Below are 22,757 nucleotides of genomic sequence, written 5' to 3'. Positions count from 1 at the left end.
CTTAGAGCAAAGGCAGACTTTTAGTTTGTAGATACCCACTTTTGCATGTCATCTCAGCCTTCCTGGACAACCACATCAGAAAAAGAACTCTGTTTCTCTATAAGGAGTGGCCTTGACTGAACAGCCATCCAAGTTAGATATTTATATTCAGCTGATATAAGGTAAAATCAATGTTTTCCTGTGTTCCTTGATCTTCTTCCAATTTTCAATCTCTTTGGCTAATTCCATTTATATTTGACCTACTAATGAGATGTTTCTTTAACAATCTTAGAAGCTTCATAGAAATTTATAAGGAAGTGAGGCATATTTGAGCAGTCACAATTTTTCTGCTAACACATTTTGATCCCTTTGGTGAAATAGCAGTTTGAATCTGCTATTAAAATGCCAATGGAATTGTAAGCTGAAGAGAGTTAACTCTGGTAAATTGACTTAGCAGAAAGTTTATGCATTCAGTTTGTTTAGAAAAAAACCTAAACATTCAATATAAGAAGCCATTCAAGCAAGAGAGAAGTAAAGTTTTAAGATTAAATTATTTTCACACAACTATTTACCACAATGAAAACAAGTGAATGAAAAGCATTGATGTTTTTGAATAAACTTGGTACTATTTTTCCACACAGAAATTCTGGAGAAGAAAATAAAATACCTTTTTCTCATTTCTCAAACTCAGGTTTCAGCAGTATCCCCCATAAAGTGGTCAATACAATGTGAATTGCCAATGTTTCAGGCCTGTTCTTTCTCTCTCTTCTCTCTGTAGTAAAAACTGATAAAAGATCTCAAATGTGAAGTCCTCAAATAATTCACAACAGTAATAAAAGCACAAAATATCAACTTAAAGCAACACATTGAGGCAGGTTTTGCACTTAGGAAGTATCTGATCTATGACTTTATGCTAGTTTGAAGCTAGCTAGAAAGTTTTGGTGAGAAGAATTAGATAACAGGCTGTGAAAAGAAAACAATGGTGATGTCTACTTCACTCATAGGCTTGCTGAGATGTATAAGAACAAGAATCCAAACATAGAGATGCTCTCTGTCTGGGCTTTGGGCTGCATCTCTCTCTAACCTAACCTACTATCTCTGTGATTAATCCACTTGCTTCCTAACCCCCCTGGCCGACCCTCCAATCTTCCTTGGGCATAAGGCAACATCTAGGGTAAAGTAGAGGGGTGGGAGGAAGTGAAAGCATGGTTGGGAGCCCCTCCTGGGGACTCAGGTTTCTGAGAGGGGAGTTGTGTTTCTATATTACTTTTTACCTTGTATATTTCTGTATATAACTGTATATATTGTAAATATCTGCTTGTATATTGTGCTAAGCTGTAAATATAAAGTTTCATTTAATTTCCAGAGCTGCTGAGTCTAGTCTGGGTGATTTTACAAAGTGTGGGGGGTGGGTAACACACAAATCATCCCAGACTTAATACTAACAAAGTGTTTAAAACTTCATCTTCAAGAATGTTGAATTTATTTAAGCATTTTCTTGAATAGCTCTAATTATTATTTGTATCCCTCTTTCAGTTTAATTTGGAACATAGTGAAAGCTAAAGTGATCATAAAAGCAGATCAAAACATGTTAATTGTTGAATCATCCTAAGCTTTAAACAGGAAAAAAATAACATAAAGTAACTGATGAAAGTCACTGTTTTGTACATTTTTTTCCAGGTCCTGAAATAAAATATACCAGAATTACTGCAGGTGGTCCAGACAATGAAGAGAAGTTAAAGAAATTACTAGAGGAAGGTTAGTATCCAGTGTGTTTTTTCATTCTTAAAAAAAATAAAATAAATAAGAAGTTATACTATTTAACTACTAAATGAATACTCCACATTTTCAGCAGATGTTCATAATGAAAAATCACACACAGAGACTAAATCTCAGAACCTAAGGGATACAGAAATTTAACATTCCGGTTTGAGTCTCTGATCTTCACATTCCAGCCAACTCCAGAATGAAGCCTGCCTTGGTCTCACACATACCAGGCTATGTTTGTCATAAATAGGGAATTTACTGGAACTTGATATCATAAGAGATGGATTTTGTAATTCAGTAATATGCTGTTATCAGACTGTCAAATGTTTTCTGTAAATCAACTTTTTGCCATAACCTATATCCTATCAGAGGTTACCAAGGTGACCAAATTTATTGAAGGTGATGGCCATTTACTTGAAGATGAAGAAATCAAAAGACTTCTTCAGGGAGGTAATTCAGTGTATTATAACTAACCTTGTTGCAACAGGTTATGATAACTGAAACCCCTTTCAGATATGTTGACATTTTAAAGACTGACATAGCAGAAGTGTATTTTTCATTGGAGAAAAAGTAGACTTCAGTATATGAAGTGCCAGATTTCTGTGAAATGGGAAAAAGTACCAAAGTTTCCTCAATCAATTCTATGATACTGATCATAATTTAAAAAAAAAAAAAAAAAAAAAAAAAGAGAGAGAGAAAAGTTTTTTTCAGTCTTTAAAAAGTTATCTAATTAAAACTCAGGGGAGCAATGAAGATTTGTTCTTGCTGTGAACTGTGTCCTTCAGCAAATTTAAACCTGTGAAAAATACTTACAGAGTGGAAAATTGTAATAGGCAAATTCATCTTACTTAACAGTTCTTCAGAAATGAATATTCATTGCCCTCAAGTTAATAATTAAAGGCATGTATAGCATCCTTCTTTTCAGTACTTACAGGTGATGGATATCGAGACATTAACTTTAATTATCTTCAAATATAGCACTTCAAGGAATGGTTTTCTTCCCTTCCTGCTCTCTTAATTCTAACAGTTTCGGCAATATATAACCAGTAGCTGTAGAAAACTGGGAAAAACCCTTGTGCTTATGAAATTAATCTTTATCTATGAACATGGAATGATCTCCGCTTAATGTAGATTAGAAAAGCTATCTGTAATAGCAATGGGGAATAAAGAGAATTCAAGTGTTGTTTTCAGTAAATGTTAGTGTAAACATGAGTCAGAATATAAAAAATACGTAGGCATATTTCTCTTGCCGTAAATTAACTGAATGCACTTCACTTTATGTTCACTTTCAAATAACAGTGAAACAGGTCACATGCAGCAATGTATTTACTGAACTGAATCTTGTAGTTATTCAAATGAGCTCTTCTGTGAATTTGACTTGAACTTCAATTAAGTAAAAAGTTTCATGGTGGCTGAATGACTAAACAGCTTTCCACCAAAAAAAAACTAGTTGACAATACAGCTAGTTTTAGAGAAAAGCCAAGATATGGCTGTGAATGCTGTTGACATATTCATTTTGGTTTAAAAACTTAAATCGTAGTTTTACAGATCTAAATCAGGATTTGCCTATAATGATTGTAGCAAAATAGGAACGTGCAACAGTCTTTTCATCTTTTATCTATCTTAAGTTTTGCAGCTATGTGAAAAGTGTTGTTCTCTGGAGGTGTCTATTTCAGTCTTGAATATTTAAAAGGAAAATTGAAAATTAAAGAAATTATAGCAAGAAAATCTCTCCATATGCTGGACTGTGTTCTAATTATGTCAGCCAGACAGTAAAAAGCAGGATCAAACTTTGTCTAAATAACTGTTCAAAATTCTGGTGTCAGTTCTGAGGCCAGAATCTAACAACTACAATTGATGAGTAGTTTCTCTGTAGTAAATTTGGAAATTACAAAATTGTCTCTTGAATTCTTGCTATCTTTCCTTGCTATTATATGTTAGCTTCCATAAGCATCTTAACAGAACAGATCAAATAGGTAGATTTGTGCCTTGTTTTCATTTGATTTTTCTCCATCTTTTCCATGATTTATCTAGTCAGCTACTTTTGGCTGCCATGATAATACCTTAGCATACATTTAGCCATTAAAGCAGGTACACACTCTGCTTCATGGCTGTTGGTGACAACAGTGAAAATGCTTTTTTATGACCCTCTTGTCTATGTCAAATTACTTCAATTTTACTGAAAATTCTCAGAGCATTTAAATCCAATTCCAGTCATAAATGAATGTATTAGCACTATACACAGTAAAAGAATGATTTCATGTGGGCTGTAATTCTACAGTATCCAGCACCACTTATTACAACTGGCAGTCTTTGCTGAAACTAAGCTGCAGCCAAGAGTGCAATGAATGGCTCTTAGTCGTAGAGGAGGAATCACCTGTGGCAAGGACAAGGAAATCAGCAAGTCCTACTGACATGAATAACCTGGTGGCCTACATACACCCCCAAAACAACAGTTTCCCCTCAGGGCTCCTTGCATACGGAAAACTGCTATGCCAGATTTAACTAATTTGTTTTTGATGCTTACCATAGCTGGAACTGAATACACCAAGGTTACTAAAGTAATTGAGGGGGAGCCACAGATTATCGAGAGAGAAATCAAGAAAGTCCATCTAGAAGGTTAGTTTGTCTAAAAATGCAGTATCACTAAGACCTGCTTTGTCTGAAGTGATCGTTCCAGGGAGGGCTTTCTAGTATGTTCACAAAAAGTACTCAGGTCTGAAGCCAATATTTTAGCATGAATTATTTAGAAAAAAAAACCCTTTCACTAACGTAACAGAGAAAAATGTTGAGGCTTACCTTGTGGGTAGAACTAGTTAAAAGGTTTGCAAGCATAGTAGACAAGAGGAAATGTCTATCCACAAAGCTTAGGTAAACCATTTGAAGGAACACATACCATAAAAGTTGTCTTTCCTCTAAGCAGCACATCCAGAAGAAGACCACGTGAGTTGTTCTTAACTTGAGTTATTTCTTGTCAATGTTAATGAGATCTGTTGATGTGAGGGATTCTCAGCTTGGTGAAAGGAGGGTTTGGGTGGAGGGAATGTAACCTCAGGGCTTGAGTAAATATCTCACAGGGTCTTGGAATTTCTATACCCTTATCCTGTTGTTAAATGTGACAAAAAATGTGTTTGAAAAAGCTGAATGGTGACAAAGTCCAAAATGAATCATTTAAAGTAGCCAAATACAATAAAGCCTGGCTTTATACCAGGAATTTGTTCTTTGATTTTATTATTTTTTTAAATGATGTTAATTTAAAGGTACTAAGTAGCTTGCTTAGATTTCCTTTGTGTTTGTATGTATGCCCTTCCCAATTCCAATAATGAAGAATAAGTTATTCCCTTAGCCTTTGAACTGAATTCTTAGGAAAACAATCTGGCTTGTGAAGAATGGAGTTAAATAAATCCGCTTCCACTTCCTAAATTTTTAAGCCTGTGCTAAATACTGAAGGCATACCACAGGGTTTGTATAACTAACTTCAATGCTGAGTAGAGCAAAGTATGCAGGAAAGGCAACTATTGCCTAAAAATGACAGTTAGGTGTGATCTTCAACCATGAGATTTACCTGAAAGAATAATTGTATGGACAGCATATAAGCGTGGGAAGCCTACTTTGAGTGGTTTATTTTATGTCCTTGATAGAGCTGTGTAGAACTTGACATTTTTGGTGACACTACTGCAGATAAGCTGTGTCTAACCTTAGCTCTATTGAGAGAGCTATGCATTTATATGCTCTTTACCTCCATATGAAAAGGCAACTGTCTGCAGCTGGTTAAGCAAAGATGCAAGTACTTCATGTCTGTAAAGGAGGAAAAGTATCACAGCAACATTTCTGTGATGGTAACAGAAGAATTGTCTCTTACGATTGCAAAGTGTTTTTCCTTTCAATGAGGAGACATCTGATTTAAAAAACATCTCAGAGCTTGTTAAGAAAGAAGTATCCACAGAGTCAGTATTTTGGTAAACAGATGTATCTAATGTAGCTAGTGAAGGTGGTACTTTAGCACTCGGTCTACTCTATCCTTTAAAACACAAGTCTCTGAGAAAATTAACTGAACTCTAAATGTGGATTCATACTGTGGACTCACAAGGCAGTTACATCAGAAATGATATCTTGAGAGGGTTGAGTTTCAAGCATATATAGACATCCTCTGCCAAAACCAGAAACTGACTCCTGGGCTGTACATTAACCTGAGATTTTTAGGTTGCTGATAGTGTTAGTACTTGCTGAGAGAAGAGTGTAGGTAAAATGTCCTTGCACCTGCCTACCTCTGCAGGAGATCAGTATAAATAAGTGTTGTGGTTTGAGGGGTTCCAGGTCATCCCAGATTTCCTTAAAAATCTATAGAGACCAAGATCCATCCCAGGGGATGAATGAGGTGCCCCTGGATATCGTAATTATGTTATTGAAGCCCATAATCCTGCAAACACTTTAAAAGTAGGCAGCAAGGTCAATTTGTTCTTTTTTCTCCCTGCCTTTCCAGCTCTCCAGATGGATCTGTATCTGGGTAACTAAGTAACTATGTAAGCAGTACCCTGTAGGCCATGGCCTTGAAGGCCCTGGGCTGCACTGAATCTGGCCTGCTTGGGCCTAATGGGAGACAATGGGGAATGGGAGAAAATGAGCACTGGAGTGTTTTGGGTGGGTTTGGTTTGGACAGGAGGAAGGCTTTGGGGGAATTCTCATGTGTCCTGTATCTGTTTTAGGTGTTAAGGTTTTAAGTATGCCGTATCTTTTTCTGCACATTTTTAAATACAACCTTTCTGCATTTTCATCTCCAATTCAGCAAGAGTGTTATTATTTCACTGCCCATGTTGCTTAGAAAAAGAGTAAACTGAAATAATCTCAGTCTGTTGTGCTTTTACACAAAAACCTATGACAATAAGGATGAATTCATACTGTTAAAAACACTTTTGAAGCATTGGTATGGTGGACGACTGAACAAAATAGAAATGTTTGAATTATAAGTGTTCATGTTTCAGGTAATCAAGTCAACATCATAATGGGTTGGAATTTTTAATACACTGAAAAGCTTAAAGAACAAATTTTGCAAGTCAGAAATGGGTTTCCAACATTTCTAGTGATTTTTAATTCAAAGACTCTTACAACAACAACTTCTGACTACAACATTTCTATTTTCTAGAAGCACCTGCACGGAAAGCGCAAGCAACCAGGAGGACACAAGGTAAAAGCAAAACATAAACATTTTAGCATTGCACCAAATACTATTCTACATTACATTCAAAACTAAGGGGGGGCAGGGGTGTGTGTAAATCATAAGAAAGCAGACTTTGAAAGAAAAGAGTTACATTTATACTTTAAGAAGAAAAATAAATTGTAACAAAGCTTGTTATTGTTAACTATTAGGTTTCTAAATATATATATATATATTTTTTTTTTCTATCTGAAAGCAACCTAGATCCTGTGCTTCAGTGTTTCAAATTAGCATAAAGCCATAAAAGTGAGATTTGATTAACAAAATCACAGAATATATCGTGTTGGAAGAGGCCTCAAAGATCATCCAGTCCAACCCTTGACCTAGCATTGAAGAGTTGACAATAAACCATGTGCCTAAGCGGCAGGTACACAAACAGCTTGAGCAGCCTTAGGGACAGTCACTCCACCACCCCCATGTGAAGTCTGTTCCAATGTTTGATAACCCTTGCAGTGAAGAAGTATTTCCTGATATCCAACCTAAACTTCCCCTAGTGCAGCTTGGAACGATTTCCGCTGGCATCATCACTTGTCATAGAGGAGAAGGAGCTGTCTCCCTCCTCACTCCAACCTCCATTCAGGCAAACATAGAGAGATGAACAACCCCAGCTCCCTCAGATGCTCTTTGTAGGCCATGTGCTCCAGGCCCTTCACAAGCCTCGTTGCCCTTTTCTGAACATGTTCCAGAACCTCAACGTCTTTCCTGTAGTGAGAGGCCCAAAATTGAACACAGTACTCAAGATGTGGCCTCACCAGTGCTGAGTACAGAGACATGGTCACCTCCCTGTTCTTGTTGGCCACAATGTTTCTAATACAAGCCAGGGTGCCACTGGACTTCTTGTCCACCTGGGCACACTGCTGATTCATGTTTAATCAATCAATTCCCCCAGGTCCCTCTCCAAGTTGCAGTTTTCCAACCACATCTCCCCAGGTCTGGAGCTTACATGGGGTTGTTGTGACCCAGTTGCAGAACCTGGCACTTGACCTGATTGAACTTCATACAATTAACCTTGGCCCATCGGTCTAACATGTTCCAGATCATAGAATCATAGAGCGGTCTGAGATAAAAGGGACCTTTAAAAGTCATCTAGTCCAAAGCCCCTACAGTGAACAGGGACATTCTCAACTAGATCAGGTTGCCCAGAGCCCCATCAAGCCTCATCTTGAATATCTGCAGGGATGGGGCCTCAACCACCTCTCTGGACAACCTGTTCCAGTACTCAACCACCCTCATTGTAAAGAACTTTTCCATTATATCCCATCTAAATCTGCCCTTCTCGAGTTTCAAACCACTGCCCCTCATACTATCAGTGCAGGTCTTCATAAACAGTCCCTCTCCAGGCTTCTTGCAGGCCTCCTTCAGGTACCGGAAGGTGGCAGTTGATCTCCCCAGAACCTTCTCTTCTCCGGGCTCAACAACCCAAACAACCTCAATCTGTCCCTGTAGCAGAGGTGTATTCCAGCCCTCTGATCATTTTTGCAGCCCTCCTCTGGACCCATTCCATCAGGTCCATGTCCTTCCTGTATTGAGGGCTCCAGATCTAGATGCAGTGCTCCAGGTGTGGCCTTATCAGAGCAAAGTGGTGGAATGACCTCACTCAATCTGCTGATCATGCTTCTTTTGTTGCAGCCCAGGACATAATTGGCCTTCTGGGCTGCAAGCACATGCTGTCTGCTCATGGCCCACAACAAAGCTTCCCTACCCTCTAGCAAATCAACTCAGCAAACTTACTGAGAGTTCTGGAGTCAGAAAATGACACTTTCAGATTCCCCACTGTGGGATTTGTAAATCACTAATTCTACATTATTTTGACCAACTAAGAAACTGAGAAATCTTTGTAATCCCCTGGTTGCCATCACAAGAGTGAAAAATTCAGCACCAGGCTTTGTCTTTCCTCTTCACTGTCTGTTTCGCAAGCTAACACGGGATGTAGTGTTGTATGTATGTAATTACATATTCTATGTAATTACAGGTAATAATTACTCATCTTTTCCCATTTTTTCCAGGGGGAACAGCAAGAAGAAGGACAAGGCTAGCTCATTCCTAAAAGCTTCCCAAAGTAAAGCCCACTGAAATGCATATTAACAGGATGGTCTTTGAGAGGAAGAGAAACTTTTTGAAAATTTGAGAACACTACAAAGCAACTTTTTTTGATGACATAATGTAAACTGAACCATGAATCCACAAAAATATCTGAAGCAGCAGACACTTGCTGCCAGCACAGTGCTCACTAGGACTTGTTGTCTGTTGGTGGTGCTTTAACTGCTCCTGATAGTAAGCACTATGCAGGGTGGGATCTCACAACTGCAGGAGTCCATCAACTTCTGTAGAACCATGATTCATTCTTATGCTGGCTAGAAAACGTTTGCAGGATTGGATTAAAAAAGAGCAGGGAACAACACTGAGTGTATATTTTTATTAGTATTATTTCCAGTAAATAAGAAATATAAATGAAATCAGACCATCCCTAAGGGAAAAATCACTCCAGGTGACATTTAGGGTAATCTAAGGAAAATAGGAGATGTTAACATAGCACTTTTGGTTCAGTAGGATCGTAAGCTTTTTATAAATCAAGAGTAATCATGTGTTTAATGTCATAATGACACCAGGAAAGGTACCTTTTCTACACAAACAAATATGCCATATATTTAATGTATCCTTTTTTTTTCTGTTGTTCTACATTGCATATCCAAATGCCTTTTAGTTACATGGCTAATGGAAGCTCTTACAAAGGAGAGGGGAAAAAAAAGACAAACATGAGCTTCTTGAAATGTATTTGAGATCGTATTGACTAAAAGACAAATCATTCCCTCTAAAGGAATCCTGTACCAATACATGTATTGGGATTCTTCAGTGTTTTGCCACTTTTCCATAAATGTGTCCTCTGATCATTAAAGGTGATTTTTAAAAGGATGTGTAAAATGCATGCAAACAGTTAACTCAGCATTAAGAAAAAGGTTTTACAGAAATGAGGCTAGATCTGAAAGCTTTTATACAAGAACATGTTTTGCTGATGTCTGGTACTAACATGGACTCGTCTGTAAATTATGTCAGTTTTATAATTCTAGTTTTGTACTCATGAAAGTTGTTTGCCTATATTAACAAAAGGTGGAAAACAGTTACTCATGGATAAGAAAAAACATGTTCAAGAGTGCCTTAATTCTGCAGACCAAAGCTTCAGAGGAGTTATCTAATGTGCTTTTATACTTCTGTTTCGAAAAAAATATTCAATAAAGAATTTGTCTGAACTGTGCTTACTTTAATTTGTGAATGCTTTTTGAATAGTGACACAAATTCTGAATATTTTCAGGCTTTTAATATAGCTTTTAGTTAAAATACATTCTTTAATGGAAGCAAAGTGACACTTCCCTTTCTCACTTGGCACATAGTAATGCACTTAAACTTCATCACTGCCTTCAAAAACAAATGGGAACCTTCCCTAATTCCATGATCACATACCACAAGCACTCCTTTCTGAGTAATAGAACTATCAGAGCATTGGACTGATACGCTGTGGCTGTCAGATTCTCCACAAGATGACTTCAGTATCTACTATAATGGTGCTTTGGTGAAAGGACAGGTTTCAAAACTGGTAAGTGCCAGATATTTTCTGGCTGATAATGATGGCTCTTAGGACTGACAGCAGGTGAACTGAATCTGTTATTAAATAATTTGCTTCAATCTGCTTTCTTCATTATTGTGCTACCACGAGCTGTTGGTTAAGATTATAGAGGACAGTAATTATGTTAGGGGAGAAATGTGTGAGTGCTCTCCCTCTAGCCCCACCCCCCACCCCCCCCCAAAAAAAAAGGCAGAAAAAAGAAAACCAAAACAAAAAACACACCAACCCCTCCCCACCAAAAAAAAAAAACGAAACCAACAAAACAAAAAAGTGGAAATAAGTTTGTAACATGTTAATTTAAGTATATTTTCTGCTTTGACAACATTTTAAAGCCTATGGTAGTCACTAATCTGTACTTCTGTACTTCACCTTTCATCAACAGCCCCCAGATGAAATACAATATAAAGGGTACTCTTTCATGAATACTTGTTTCCCTGATGTACTCTGTCTCTTTGAGTCCTCCTGTGAGTACAAAAAATGTCTCCCCTCCTCCACTGTATGCCAACATCTCTTTGGAAAGAGTGGCTTTTTCTGCTTATCTGAACAAGAAGCCTTCTATAGCCCAGTGCAGAAAGAAAAAACATGTTCATTTTTTTTTTCCAGTACAGTTAATAATTTCTGGGGGCAGTCTTTTACCAAAGAGCAAATTTGAAGAATCTTTGTGACTGTGACTTTTCCTTTCTGTTACATATTTCCCCTCACCTTATAGTAATTTAAAATAGTATAATGCAATTAAACAAGGGATTAGCATATTACCAGGACAGAGTGCTTTAGTGTTTCCTTATAATCTTTTGAGGACTAATAAGGAAGAACGCTGACCTAAAATGGTAATCTTCAAAACAGTACCTGCTTCATTAGTATCCTAAATGAAAAACTGCTGCCAAAGAATTTATAACTGTCAGCGTTCCCAAATCTTTAAGTTTTGCCAGCAGTAGTTATACAGAAGTGATATATAAGATCACTAAATATTATTATTTGCTTTTAAAATAATTACCTTTTAGAACCACACACATGATTACTACCCTGTGATTTTCTCAAAATTGGTGTTTGTATCCACATGTTACGTGATGCAGCAGGGTGAATATTCATACATATTCATAAGCTGACAAGTATTGAACAGAGGAATTTGTGGTGAATGTTTTTCGTGTACTGGATAAAATGAAAATAAGTTGAAGCTTCCAGGCAGAGACACTATAGGTACATGGCAAAACTGCACTGGAATTAACAATATTTCACATTTATATATTGCCATGTACCTATTCTTCACCTTTGGTCTTTTTTATTGAGCCCTTTATTGTCTATATTTGCCAACCTCGTAATAACATTGATCTCATCTCCGTTCATTTAACTTATGCAGTACAAGCAATGGCACAGCAGAGGACAAGGAAGAGAGGGCACTGAGATATATTAGCACTGATACTATGAGAAAAAGCCAATTGTAATGTTCTAGGAAAGTCCACTAAGTCCTATCTGAAAGCTAATGTAGGATTCATTCATAGGTCACTAGAAAAGAGCAGCTTCAAATTATGACAATTATGACAAAATGGATATCATCATCATAGCAACCCCAGTGTTGATGGAGAAGGACCTCAAAACTGTCACAAAAACAAACTCCTTTTTGCTGCCACTTAAATAATTCAGCCACAGAACTGTCAATTATCTGTCCAAACATCTAGAACAGCAACATGTAACGAATTCCACTTTTTGTTTACATAGCATTTTTGTAAGATAATTATTAGAGGCAGCAATCCTGAGGGATAAGTGCGTGTTGTGATTTGTTCTTTTACTATGTGAAGTTCAGAACTACTAAATGCCAAAAAAAAAAAAAAATAGACCTGATTTATTGATTAATTTGAGTACTGAGCTACAGAAACTCCTGGTGATAGCACAAGGGTTTTCTCTTTGTGATGTAGAGAGGTTTTCTTTAATTCACAATGGCACAGGCCTTCATGTGCAATTATTAAAGGAAGGTCTATCCCAATTTCTCTTCTGCATAAATAGCAAGCTGTGACAGTTTGCGTGTTACCCACCTCCCCCTCCCCCACTCTTATGGAATCACCCAGACTGGACTCAGCCAAGCTGGAAATTAGAATGAAGCTTTCTATTCACAGCTTAGCACTATATACAAGCAGATACTTACAATATCTACAGCTATAGACAGAAATATACAAGTCAAAAAAAGTAATGCAGAAACACAACACCCCTTCCAGAAACCAGAGTCCCCAGGAGGGGCTCCCAACCACCCTTCCACCTCCTTTCCACCTCTCTACCTTATCCCAGACTTTGCCTTACGTTCAAGCTGAATTTGGAGAATCAGCCAGCGGGTTAGAAAGCAAAAGGACTAGACAGCAGGTTAGGGAGAACAGTGCAGGCAGCCAGAGCCAGAGAGTAACTGTGTTATCTATATTTATGTTCTTGTTTTTATACATCTCAGCAACACTATGAGTGTAGTAGACATCACCATTGCTTCCTTTTCACAGCCTACAATCTATTTCTTCTTACCAAAATATTCCATCTACCTTCAAACTAGCACACAAGGATTGAGATTTCAAAAGCTTACCCTCTCCTTTGTCACCTTTCCTCAAAATTATGTTTTTTGTAAGATTTAAAAAAAAATAAAACCATGAAAGTATAAAAGCTTGCCAATATTTGCCAAAGATTGGTTGTGCATTTGTCTTCTTTAGAGCAATAAAATATGTTTGATATACATGCACATCCTCAAATTAGTTGTTTGGATTTTGGTTTAGGTTTTGGGTTTTTCTAACTGATACTTACTAAAAAATCAGTGATATATAAGTTTGTGTTTAACTTCTAGCTTCCCTTCTGTGTGGGAAGGAAAATAACTCCCTGTGGTACAAGTAATTATAAATAGGATGCTACTGTATCATTTGGAGCTCGGTACATCATTGATTGAAAGCTAGCAGTACTTTTTATTCAAGAGACTCTTCAGGCTCCTTTACAGGAGGAGTAACACCAGTAACATAGTAATGCTACATTAAAATGTTCTTTTCAGTTCTCCTGCTTTATCTGGCATCCTTAAATGCTGCAGAGCTCAAGCTTGCTTTTATGGGTTTCTTCCTTGTTCACAGAAGTAACCTCTATGATGGACCCTGTTGCTCAGGGGAATGTTGTCGCTGCTTACGCTTTGAATCATAAAGTTCACTGTGGTGAAGGGTTGCACAGGCCTCAAAATGACTGTGTTGGCCTGTTGCTAAGCCCTCATTTGGACAGAATTGTGGCTCAAAAGACCATCAATCGAGGAGTCAAAACATTGCTCCCATCTGCCTGCATGATGACAGCCGTTGTCCCAGCCGCTGTTTCTAGCCGTGAGAGAATTTCTCCCCGGTGGGACACAGGCTGTAGACACCTATTTTGTTTTGGGATGAAGACTTTGAGTCGGGGGCATTGTGAGCACCCACGAACATCTGCTGGGGGCTGATCCTGCCAGCCTCCTGGGGGTGGAATCACAGGTTGGTTTTGGTGAAAATAGCCTATCTCTGTCTTACACATAATTTTGAGCCAATCTGTAACGTCCACTTGTACTAGCATCAGTCTGGCTGGCACACCTCTTCTGAACGGTATAAAAAGACTGCATTATCCTAATAAAATAGCTTGCTTGCTTGCTCTCGCTCGCACACACACACACACACACACACGGCACAGCTTGGCACTCGCACGGCATCCGCATCTGCACCGATCACACTGCAGCACCGAGGCTACAGCTGACTCGGCAGCGCTCCAATCCTCGCCAGCCTTCAGAAGCCAATGCCCAGCTTGGCCCACACCCACAGAGGCTCAGACAGTGCTCCTCAATAACCTCGAATATCCATGATATTTGGGACTTTCAGAAATGAATTCGGACAGTGAGTAACTGAGGGCATGGAGTCAGTCATCAGCAAGTTTGCAGATGACACCAAGCTGGGGGCAGATGTGGCTGGGTTGGAGGGCAGAAGGGCTCTGCAGAGGGACCCTGACCACCTGGACAGATGGGCAGAGTCCAAGGGGATGGCGTTCAATAGCTTCAAGTGCAGGGTGCTGCACTTTGGCCACAACAACCCCATGCAGAGATACAGGCTGGGGTCGGAGTGGCTGGAGAGCAGCCAGACAGAGAGGGATCTGGGGGTGCTGATTGATACCTGCCTGAACATGAGCCAGCAGTGTGCCCAGGTGGCCAAGAGAGCCAGTGGCATCCTGGCCTGCATCAGGAATGGTGTGGTCAGCAGGAGCAGGGAGGTCATTCTGCCCCTGTACTCTGCACTGGTTAGACCACACCTTGAGTGCTGTGTTCAGTTCTGGGCCCCCCAGTTTAGAAGGGACATTGAGATGCTTGAGAGTGTCCAGAGAAGGGCGACGAGGCTGGTGAGAGGCCTTGAGCACAGCCCTACGAGGAGAGGCTGAGGGAGCTGGGGTTGTTTAGCCTGGAGAAGAGGAGGCTCAGCGGTGACCTTATTGCTGTCTACAACTACCTGAGGGGTGGTTGTGGCCAGGAGGAGGTTGCTCTCTTCTCTCAGGTGGCCAGCACCAGAACGAGTGGACACAGCCTCAAGCTACGCCAGGGAAATTTAGGCTCGAGGTGAGGAGAAAGTTCTTCACTGAGAAAGTCATTGGACACTGGAATGGGCTGCCTGAGGAGGTGGTGGAGTTGCCGTCCCTGGGGCTGTTCAAGGCAAGGTTGGACGTGGCACTTGGTGCCATGGTCTAGCCTTGAGCTCTGTGGTAAAGGGTTGAACTTGATGATCTGTGAGGTCTCTTCCAATCCTAATAATACTGTGATACTGTGATACTGTAAAGCCAGAAAAATCTCTCAAAGCCTTCCAGTGGAACTCTTTCAAGTCACAGACTCTCTTCCTAAATTCTTTCAAACTGTTACTAAATTCCTGATTTCTTATGCATAGTCATTCTGTAATTTAATTTGCAACCGCATACAAAGAACTTGTGTGAGGTAGTTACAAATAAGTTTGGGGAAGGGGATTTCTAGTGTTTATAATATTAAATCTTTTAAACTCTTTGATATACGGCCTCATATTTTATTCCCCCAAACCCAGACAAACTCTCTCTGTTACATTCACCCATCCTCATGTGTTGGGTTACGAATTCTTGCTTCAGTTTCTGATCTGATGCATCTCTTACCTACTCAGATTTCTTGAATTATTAATTTTTATTTCCATATCTATACAGATAAATAAAAACAGAATTACAGACTTTGCTCTTTTATTTAGATTCAGTGGTACATGAAGTCTGCATCCACACTCCAGAGCATTTTGTCCTCAGCTGCTTTTACCAGCTTGCGCACCTGTTGTTTAATTCCGTTGGCAGGGTCTGGGAAGGAATGCCTTTGCCCCCCTCCTTGCTTTAACATGACAGAAATTTTGCATTGCATAGTAATGTGTACAGGAGTTAACTGCCAGTGCAAAGCCTGTTTGGGCAGGGTCAAAGGAAGAAAGAAAGCAAAATCTGCACAGCCTTGTCTGTGCTGTCCAGTGGAACATTTCCTGGAATCTGTTACTCACAGATTAATGCACAGACTGGCTCACAAAGTGCAAGCTGGCATGGGCCAAAGCCATGTTATGGAATGCTCTATCAACAGAGTTCTATGTCACAGTGCTTCATCTTGTTCCCATGTGCTATTTATAGTATAGAAGTAGCTATGGACTAGAGGAGTTGGAATTCCCTCTTTTAATATGCTGCACCTCATGTTTAACTCATCTGAGCCAGTGTAAATTAGGTGCTGTAATATTTGCACAGATCTGGCATACTCAAATGGAGGAAAACCCAGCATATTTATTAATTGAGAAAAACACATCAACTATCATGAGACAATGACAATTTCAGAGCCATAGACAAGAATGACTTGAAATATGATTTGCAGAAGTTTACCCCAGACTCTTCAGGCTGTTGACTGTTCTACAACTGAGGCCCAAGAAACTCCTTAAGTTTGTCAGTGTCCCTACAATTCCCCAGAGTTCAGGTAGACATCTGTCACTGTCAGTCTGTCTCGATAATCTTTAGTAAATCCAGACTTTGCAGTTCTCAAGTACAGAACCACCTGTCTACAGACACCTAGATTCACTTGTCTGGATTATTTAGTAGGACTTTATGAAGACCTTGATTACAAAATGTCCACATGGCAATGGAAGCTAGAGATGGAGTGAGGAGTGATACTGCTAAATACCCTTGTTCCACACAAGAAAAAGAATAAACAAACAGAACCCCCCCCTCCCCAAACCAGCCAAACAGACAACCACAAAAAAGCAACCAAGCAAACAAAAAAAATCAAACAAAAACAAAACAAACCAAACAAACAAACAAAAAAAAAAAAAAAAAAAAAAACACAAACCCACCACCAACAACAACAAAAAAAACAGCCAAAACCAACCAGCTATAATTTCACTGGGAAAGACTGTTCCTTCCAGGAAAGGCAGAAGGATAATTCATTTGTGGATCCCAGCTGGTCAGAGACAGGAATCACAGTTAAGTACAATCTTTATGAAGGAGTCTTGGTAAAGAACTTTTTGAAATAGGATGCATACTGCTGAATGTTTTCTTGCTTTTTGTTATTATTTTATTGGATTTTTTTGGGTTGAATTGTTTTTTTTTTTCTTTTGCATTTTCATATGAAATTGATTGTGGATTAAGTTCTCTTTTGAAAGGTTTATTTTGTACTACCAAGACCTTGCCAAATGTGCATGTGACAACTGCAAGACTCACAACTTCTCCACAAGACTGCAGAAGCCCCAGGAGTCTCGCCAAGACAGCAGATCTTCATGTATGTCTCACATATGCCCTAACTCTATTGGGACAATACCCAAATGTGGACTCTCCTCCATCTCAAATCCTCAGAAAGCACATTGAAAGCATGAGCCAGGGAGATGTCATGCCACAATCTGGAATAAAGCATCTCTATATCAAACATGTATTTATTATTTCTCCAGCTGTAGACCAGAGACATTACAGATGGAAAAGTGCTATTATATCATGTTATTGATTTCCTTGCCAGTGCTGGATTGCTCCTCTTACAGTTCATAATGCCTTACCCAGGCAAGTGGTACCTTCCCACAGTCATTCTCTCATACCAACTTCAGAGCCACTTTCCCATATTTTGATCTTCTTTCTGGCTTAGCTACCATCAAACCAGGCAGACATACTCCATCAAATACTCCTTCAGCAGAAAAGACAGCTGTTTTAGCTATAACAAGAACATCCCTGTTAATGTGACAATGCTTATACTTTCCTAAATCATTGGTATGGTTAGGGATCTATTTTTATGTTGAATAAGCTATTGACATTGATTTATTTTGTGGATGGCTTCTCTTTTGGTCTCATTAATGGTGCTATATTAGTTCAGGATATGTGGTTTATGAAATCACGGAACCACAGATTATGAAATGTTGGAAAGGACTTCTGGAGGTTATCTACTCCAAATTCCCTACTTCAGTAGGGTCAACTAGAGTTCTAAAACACACTTAAAGACTAAGCCATATTTGTGAAAGATTTCTTATGAGCTGGAAATGTCCCAGAAGAGTCCAACACAGCCATTAATCATGGTCTGCACTCCTTTTCAAGGATAGGCCAATGATAGATTCTGTTTTAATCATTAAAATGCACTACACAGACAATGATATCTTCAATACTAAGATCCTAGACCCAGTGCTAAACATTTTTTTCCTATCCAAAATTCCTTAGTTCATGACATCTATAACTCACCTTCTAGTCTTGCTGACACACTGCCATCGAATCAGATTGTGAGGTTATGACCTAACTGTGGCTTCTGTCTGAAAGTTATTAAATATTTTTGTAGTGGAAAACTGCCATGTAAGGAGTAGCAAATGTTGAAGGCACAAACCAGACATTTTGTAAGTCTCCTATTCACAGAATTATAGAATCAACCAGGTTGGAAGAGATCTCCAAGATCATCCAGTCCAACCTGTCACCCAGCTCTGTCCAATCAACTAGACCATGGCACTAAATGCCCAATCCAGTCTTTTTTTGAACACCTCCAGGGATGACGACTCCACCACCTCTCTGGGCAGCCCATTCCAATGGCAAAACACTCTCTCTGTCAAGAAATTTCTCTTAATATCCAGCCTATACCTCCCCCAGCACAACTTGAGTCTGTGTCCCCTTGTTCTGTTGCTGGGTGCCTGAGAGAAGAGACCAGCCCCCATCTGGCTACAACCTCTCTTTAGGTAATTGTAGGATTTCTGTTGTGGTTGCTGCTTCTGATTTCCAGGTTTGGGGTGTTGGTCTTTTCTGCTGCACTGGCTCCTGCATGCTTCGGTAGAGGGAACTGTTCTGTCCCTGCCTTCTGCTGCTACTTCTACATTTTACTACAGTGTTCTGCAAATGGACTAAGGTAATTGTGGATTGTAGCATTTTGAATAAGATTCTTTATCCCAACCCATTTGAAAGTTTTTTGTGTGTTATTTTCCCTCCCACCTGCATGGGAGCAGGCTGTGTTAACCCAGGACAATTACTCATGTTCAGGGTTTTAGACATAGGCTAAGAAAACAGGTACTCAGGCTTGATAAGAAAGCAGCACAAGACAGTTCAGGCAATCATGTAAGACCACACAGAGCTTCCTGTGGAGACCTGCCTGGTTAAACATCACTATCTGCTAGAGCTTTCACCACAATAGATGTTTGTTCAGCTACATTTTTCTCTTATGCTAGGATTTCCTTTAATGTTAAGATTAAGCAATGCTATGATCTGGAAAACACTGCTCTTATACCTGACCTGGAGAATCTAAAACTTCCTCTTCTGAGGCCTGAGGGCACATTTGTGACACTGTTACCGTAACAGGGACAAAATCTGAGTATATACAACCATCTCCCATGCCTATCTTTTCCAATAGAAGGAGACCTAAGTATATGCACATAGTAACAGTGATGTACTGTGTCATGTAAGCTGGTGTGGATAAGCAGGGAATCAAGACTTTGAGAAGACCACAGATCCCAACTACACAGTTACAATTCTTCTCTACTTACAAAGGCAGGAAAGGAAAAGTGTCAGGGGAGAAATGCAGCTAAGTTAGGTGACCAGAACCCAACCTAAGGATAGGTGAGTCCTACAAATCAACATCATAAGAGATGAAGATACGATGTTCACTTAATTACAGGGGTACTTTCAGGCACACCATAACATAGTCAGCCAGACACAGGAAAGAGACAAATCATTCCAAACCATCCAGCACAATCCTCATATGCAGAGACAGTTCCAGCATACTATCAGAAAACTCTGATAACATTTTGCCCTAGGGTGGATTTTTAAGAGCTACATCAAATGAGGAGGCATAAGCCATGATCCTGGTCCCATCCCTTACAGCAAGTCATATTGTGTGATGTGTATCACAGAATCATAGAGCGCTTTGTATTGAAAGGGATCTTTACAGGCCATCTAGTCCAACACTCCTGCAGTGAGCAGGAGTGTCTTTAACTAGATCAGGTCTCTCAGAGCTCTATTCAACCTGATCTTGAATGTTTCTGGGGATGTCCACATTGCTAAAGTCATATCTCCTTCCTCAGGGCTTACTAGGGGAAGATTTCTGTTCCTTGTAATCCATGTCAATCTCAATATTGTTAGCTTGTGTCATTGTATTTTTGTTAGTAATTAGGTTATGCTCAATGTACAAGTTAATCTCAGCTGAAAATACAGCATAGGTGGTGTAGTCAAAATGAGTTTTGAGTGATTTGCAGACTGGAATGAATCTGTTCATGTAAGCATTTTCCAAAATTTACTAATTCCACAAGCCAGTTGAAGTGCAGCTGCTGGTGTGCTCACCCCATGTATATCTAGTCTGTGGATATAGACAGCCTGGATCACAAGAAGCCTTTGACACAACAATGTTTGGTAATGAGGCTTTCTGCCATGCATAAATCTGCTCAAGAGTGAAGCTCTGTAATGAATTCAATCTCCTTTTCAGTAAGCAACAAAAACACTTGAATTATCCAGGGGATATTTCATGCTTCTAAATTGGGAATTTGCTTTGTCTCACTTGGCCTGAGTGTTGTTCACCCAAAAAAGGAAGAGACATTGTGATGAGCATAAGCCCGATGCACACAGTGCACAGTATTTGGCTATCTCTGTTAAAGTCTTTTATGGTATCCAGTGTCAGAATCAATCTTTAGTATTTAGACTTAATTGCCAAAACATTTAGGCAGTCTTGGTGTTTAACTAGCTGTAAAAATGTTAAAATGCTTGAGGGAGTGTTTGTAATTTTAAATTCTATGAAGAAAGATAGCCAAGAAATCATATACACATAACTAATAATAATAGAAAAGCATTGTTTCTGTCATTTCTGCTAAAGAGTACTATTTTCAGTCTAATAATAAATCCTTATGGCCTCAAAAAAATACCTGCAGATAACTGATGCAGCTACTTCATATGCACATCACATGTGCAAAAAATTTTGGCCATGTCTAGTTCATGTATAATTCTATCATGTTAAAGAGGAAAACCTATAAAAGGTTTCCTTCTTAATTGAAGGAAATACTGAAATCTTCAAAACATACATATTGAGCATGAGACTATGTGTCACACGCTGAGAGTAAGGAGAAAAAAAAACAACCAACCAGGAAAGAGAGGTCAAGAAATTTCTGCTACGTGTTTTCAGTTGGCAGTTGTGCCATAAGGAGTATCAGTTTCTACAAAGATGTGGGGGAAAAAAATAAAGAAAAGGAAAAAAAAAGAGACTATGTATAGAAACTTTTGTCTAAAGCAGATACCATAATGGACAAGATTAAGGACTGTGCAACAATATTTATAGATATTAGCAAGTTCCAAAATGAGAAGATCTATTCATAGCAAAATTCTTAAATATTCTCATGAACACAGGAACCTAATCAGGACAGAATGGAGACTCTGACAATTGGCAATTCAGGATATATGGTTTGAAGGAGTGAAGAAGATTTAGTCTCTCCGGTCTCACTAACTTTCTAATGATAGTCAATCTCAAAGAGGTTTCTTTCTCTAAGGATTAAAAAAAAAAAAGAAGAAGAAGAAGAATCTGTAAAGTCCAAGCTTTAAATTTAGTTAAGACAAAAATATCAGTGTCAAATTTTCTTTGGGTAGAAATCCTAAGTATTGCCATCTGCATTCAGAAAAACCATGGGGGTGTCTCTGATGGGATTTTTGTTGTCAGATCTCACAATTGGTTAATTTCTTCTTTTTCCAGTTCCTCCTGTCCTTTGGTCTTCACTTCAAATGCTACCATGTCCTACCAGTGGAACCTGAATGCCCAGATTCTCTGTGAGAGAAAAACAGTAATTATTTTTCTTAATCCTTCTGACAATTCATCTCAAAACAATTCTGGAGAAAGTATACATCACTGGTCAAGGGTTCTTCCAGTGTGTGCTAGTTTGAAGCTAGGGTTTTAGACATGGCACTAATTAATTGGGCAAAGTCCAATAAAAATGCAACTGTCAATTATCTTGTTTCCAAAATGCACAAAGAGTGGTAGCCATTTTTCTTTGCCATTGCAGAAGAGAGTAAACCCTACAACAGACATAGTCATTAACTATAGATGACTATGCAGTCTCCCAAAATCGATGAAATGCACAATGAAGAAGTCACTAAGAGTGGTCAAAAAGGGCTGATGGAAAATGGATTTTGTTTCAAAGCTTCATGGATAGAATGAGTCTATATCCCTGACTTTGGATCAAGAGGGAAGTTGTGTGAGGTATTCTATCTATACTCGGTTTCAAGGAGAGCTCACCACGGGCATTTCTCAAGAGACATGTTTTGTGTTTGTGCAGAATTATTCTTTTTTGTCCTCTTAAAGAAACCATCAATGAGAAAATGTGTTTGTGCAGCTCTATTTTTGCCTTTCATTTCAGACAATTGTCACCACATACATTGCAATTTTTCTCTTCAAGTTTGATAGAACTTTTTGTGCAATGACTCCCTTTTCATCACCAGGGACTTCTGGGAAATGGACAACCCTGTTTTCTGATTTTACATGCATGTCCTGGAGTTCTGTATACCCCTAAATTCCTCTCCCTCTGTGGCTTGAATGGGAGAGGAAAACCCGCCTGTTTCCCCCCCCCACCTTGCCCTGCAGGTGTGAAGGGGGTGAACAGGGACCCTTCCGGCACCGTGCAGTGCCCGCGCTGGAATCGGGCTGGGATTGGCTGTATCCTTCGCACCTAAGGAAGTGGTAACTCTGCTCTTTGTCTAGAG

The 22,757-nt window shown here is 39.2% G+C and overlaps 1 protein-coding gene across 2 annotated transcripts in view; it reads left to right on the top strand.

Annotated features, from left to right (window-relative positions):
* Positions 1-10,214, top strand: part of POSTN (periostin) — a 39,574-nt gene extending 29,360 nt beyond the window's left edge. For both annotated transcript variants that reach the window (XM_064173364.1, XM_064173354.1), the window contains 5 exons: positions 1,660-1,737; positions 2,116-2,196; positions 4,279-4,365; positions 6,890-6,931; positions 8,968-10,214. In XM_064173364.1, coding sequence (XP_064029434.1) covers positions 1,660-1,737; positions 2,116-2,196; positions 4,279-4,365; positions 6,890-6,931; positions 8,968-9,008 — 329 coding nt within the window. In that variant the 3' untranslated portion in view covers positions 9,009-10,214. The remainder of the gene's footprint in view (positions 1-1,659; positions 1,738-2,115; positions 2,197-4,278; positions 4,366-6,889; positions 6,932-8,967) is intronic.
* The last annotated feature ends 12,543 nt before the right edge of the window (positions 10,215-22,757 follow it).

The sequence above is a fragment of the Pogoniulus pusillus genome, chromosome 3 (assembly GCF_015220805.1).
Source record: "Pogoniulus pusillus isolate bPogPus1 chromosome 3, bPogPus1.pri, whole genome shotgun sequence".
Classification (NCBI taxonomy): Eukaryota; Metazoa; Chordata; class Aves; order Piciformes; family Lybiidae; genus Pogoniulus; species Pogoniulus pusillus.
This window is presented reverse-complemented; position numbering and strand designations above follow the sequence as displayed.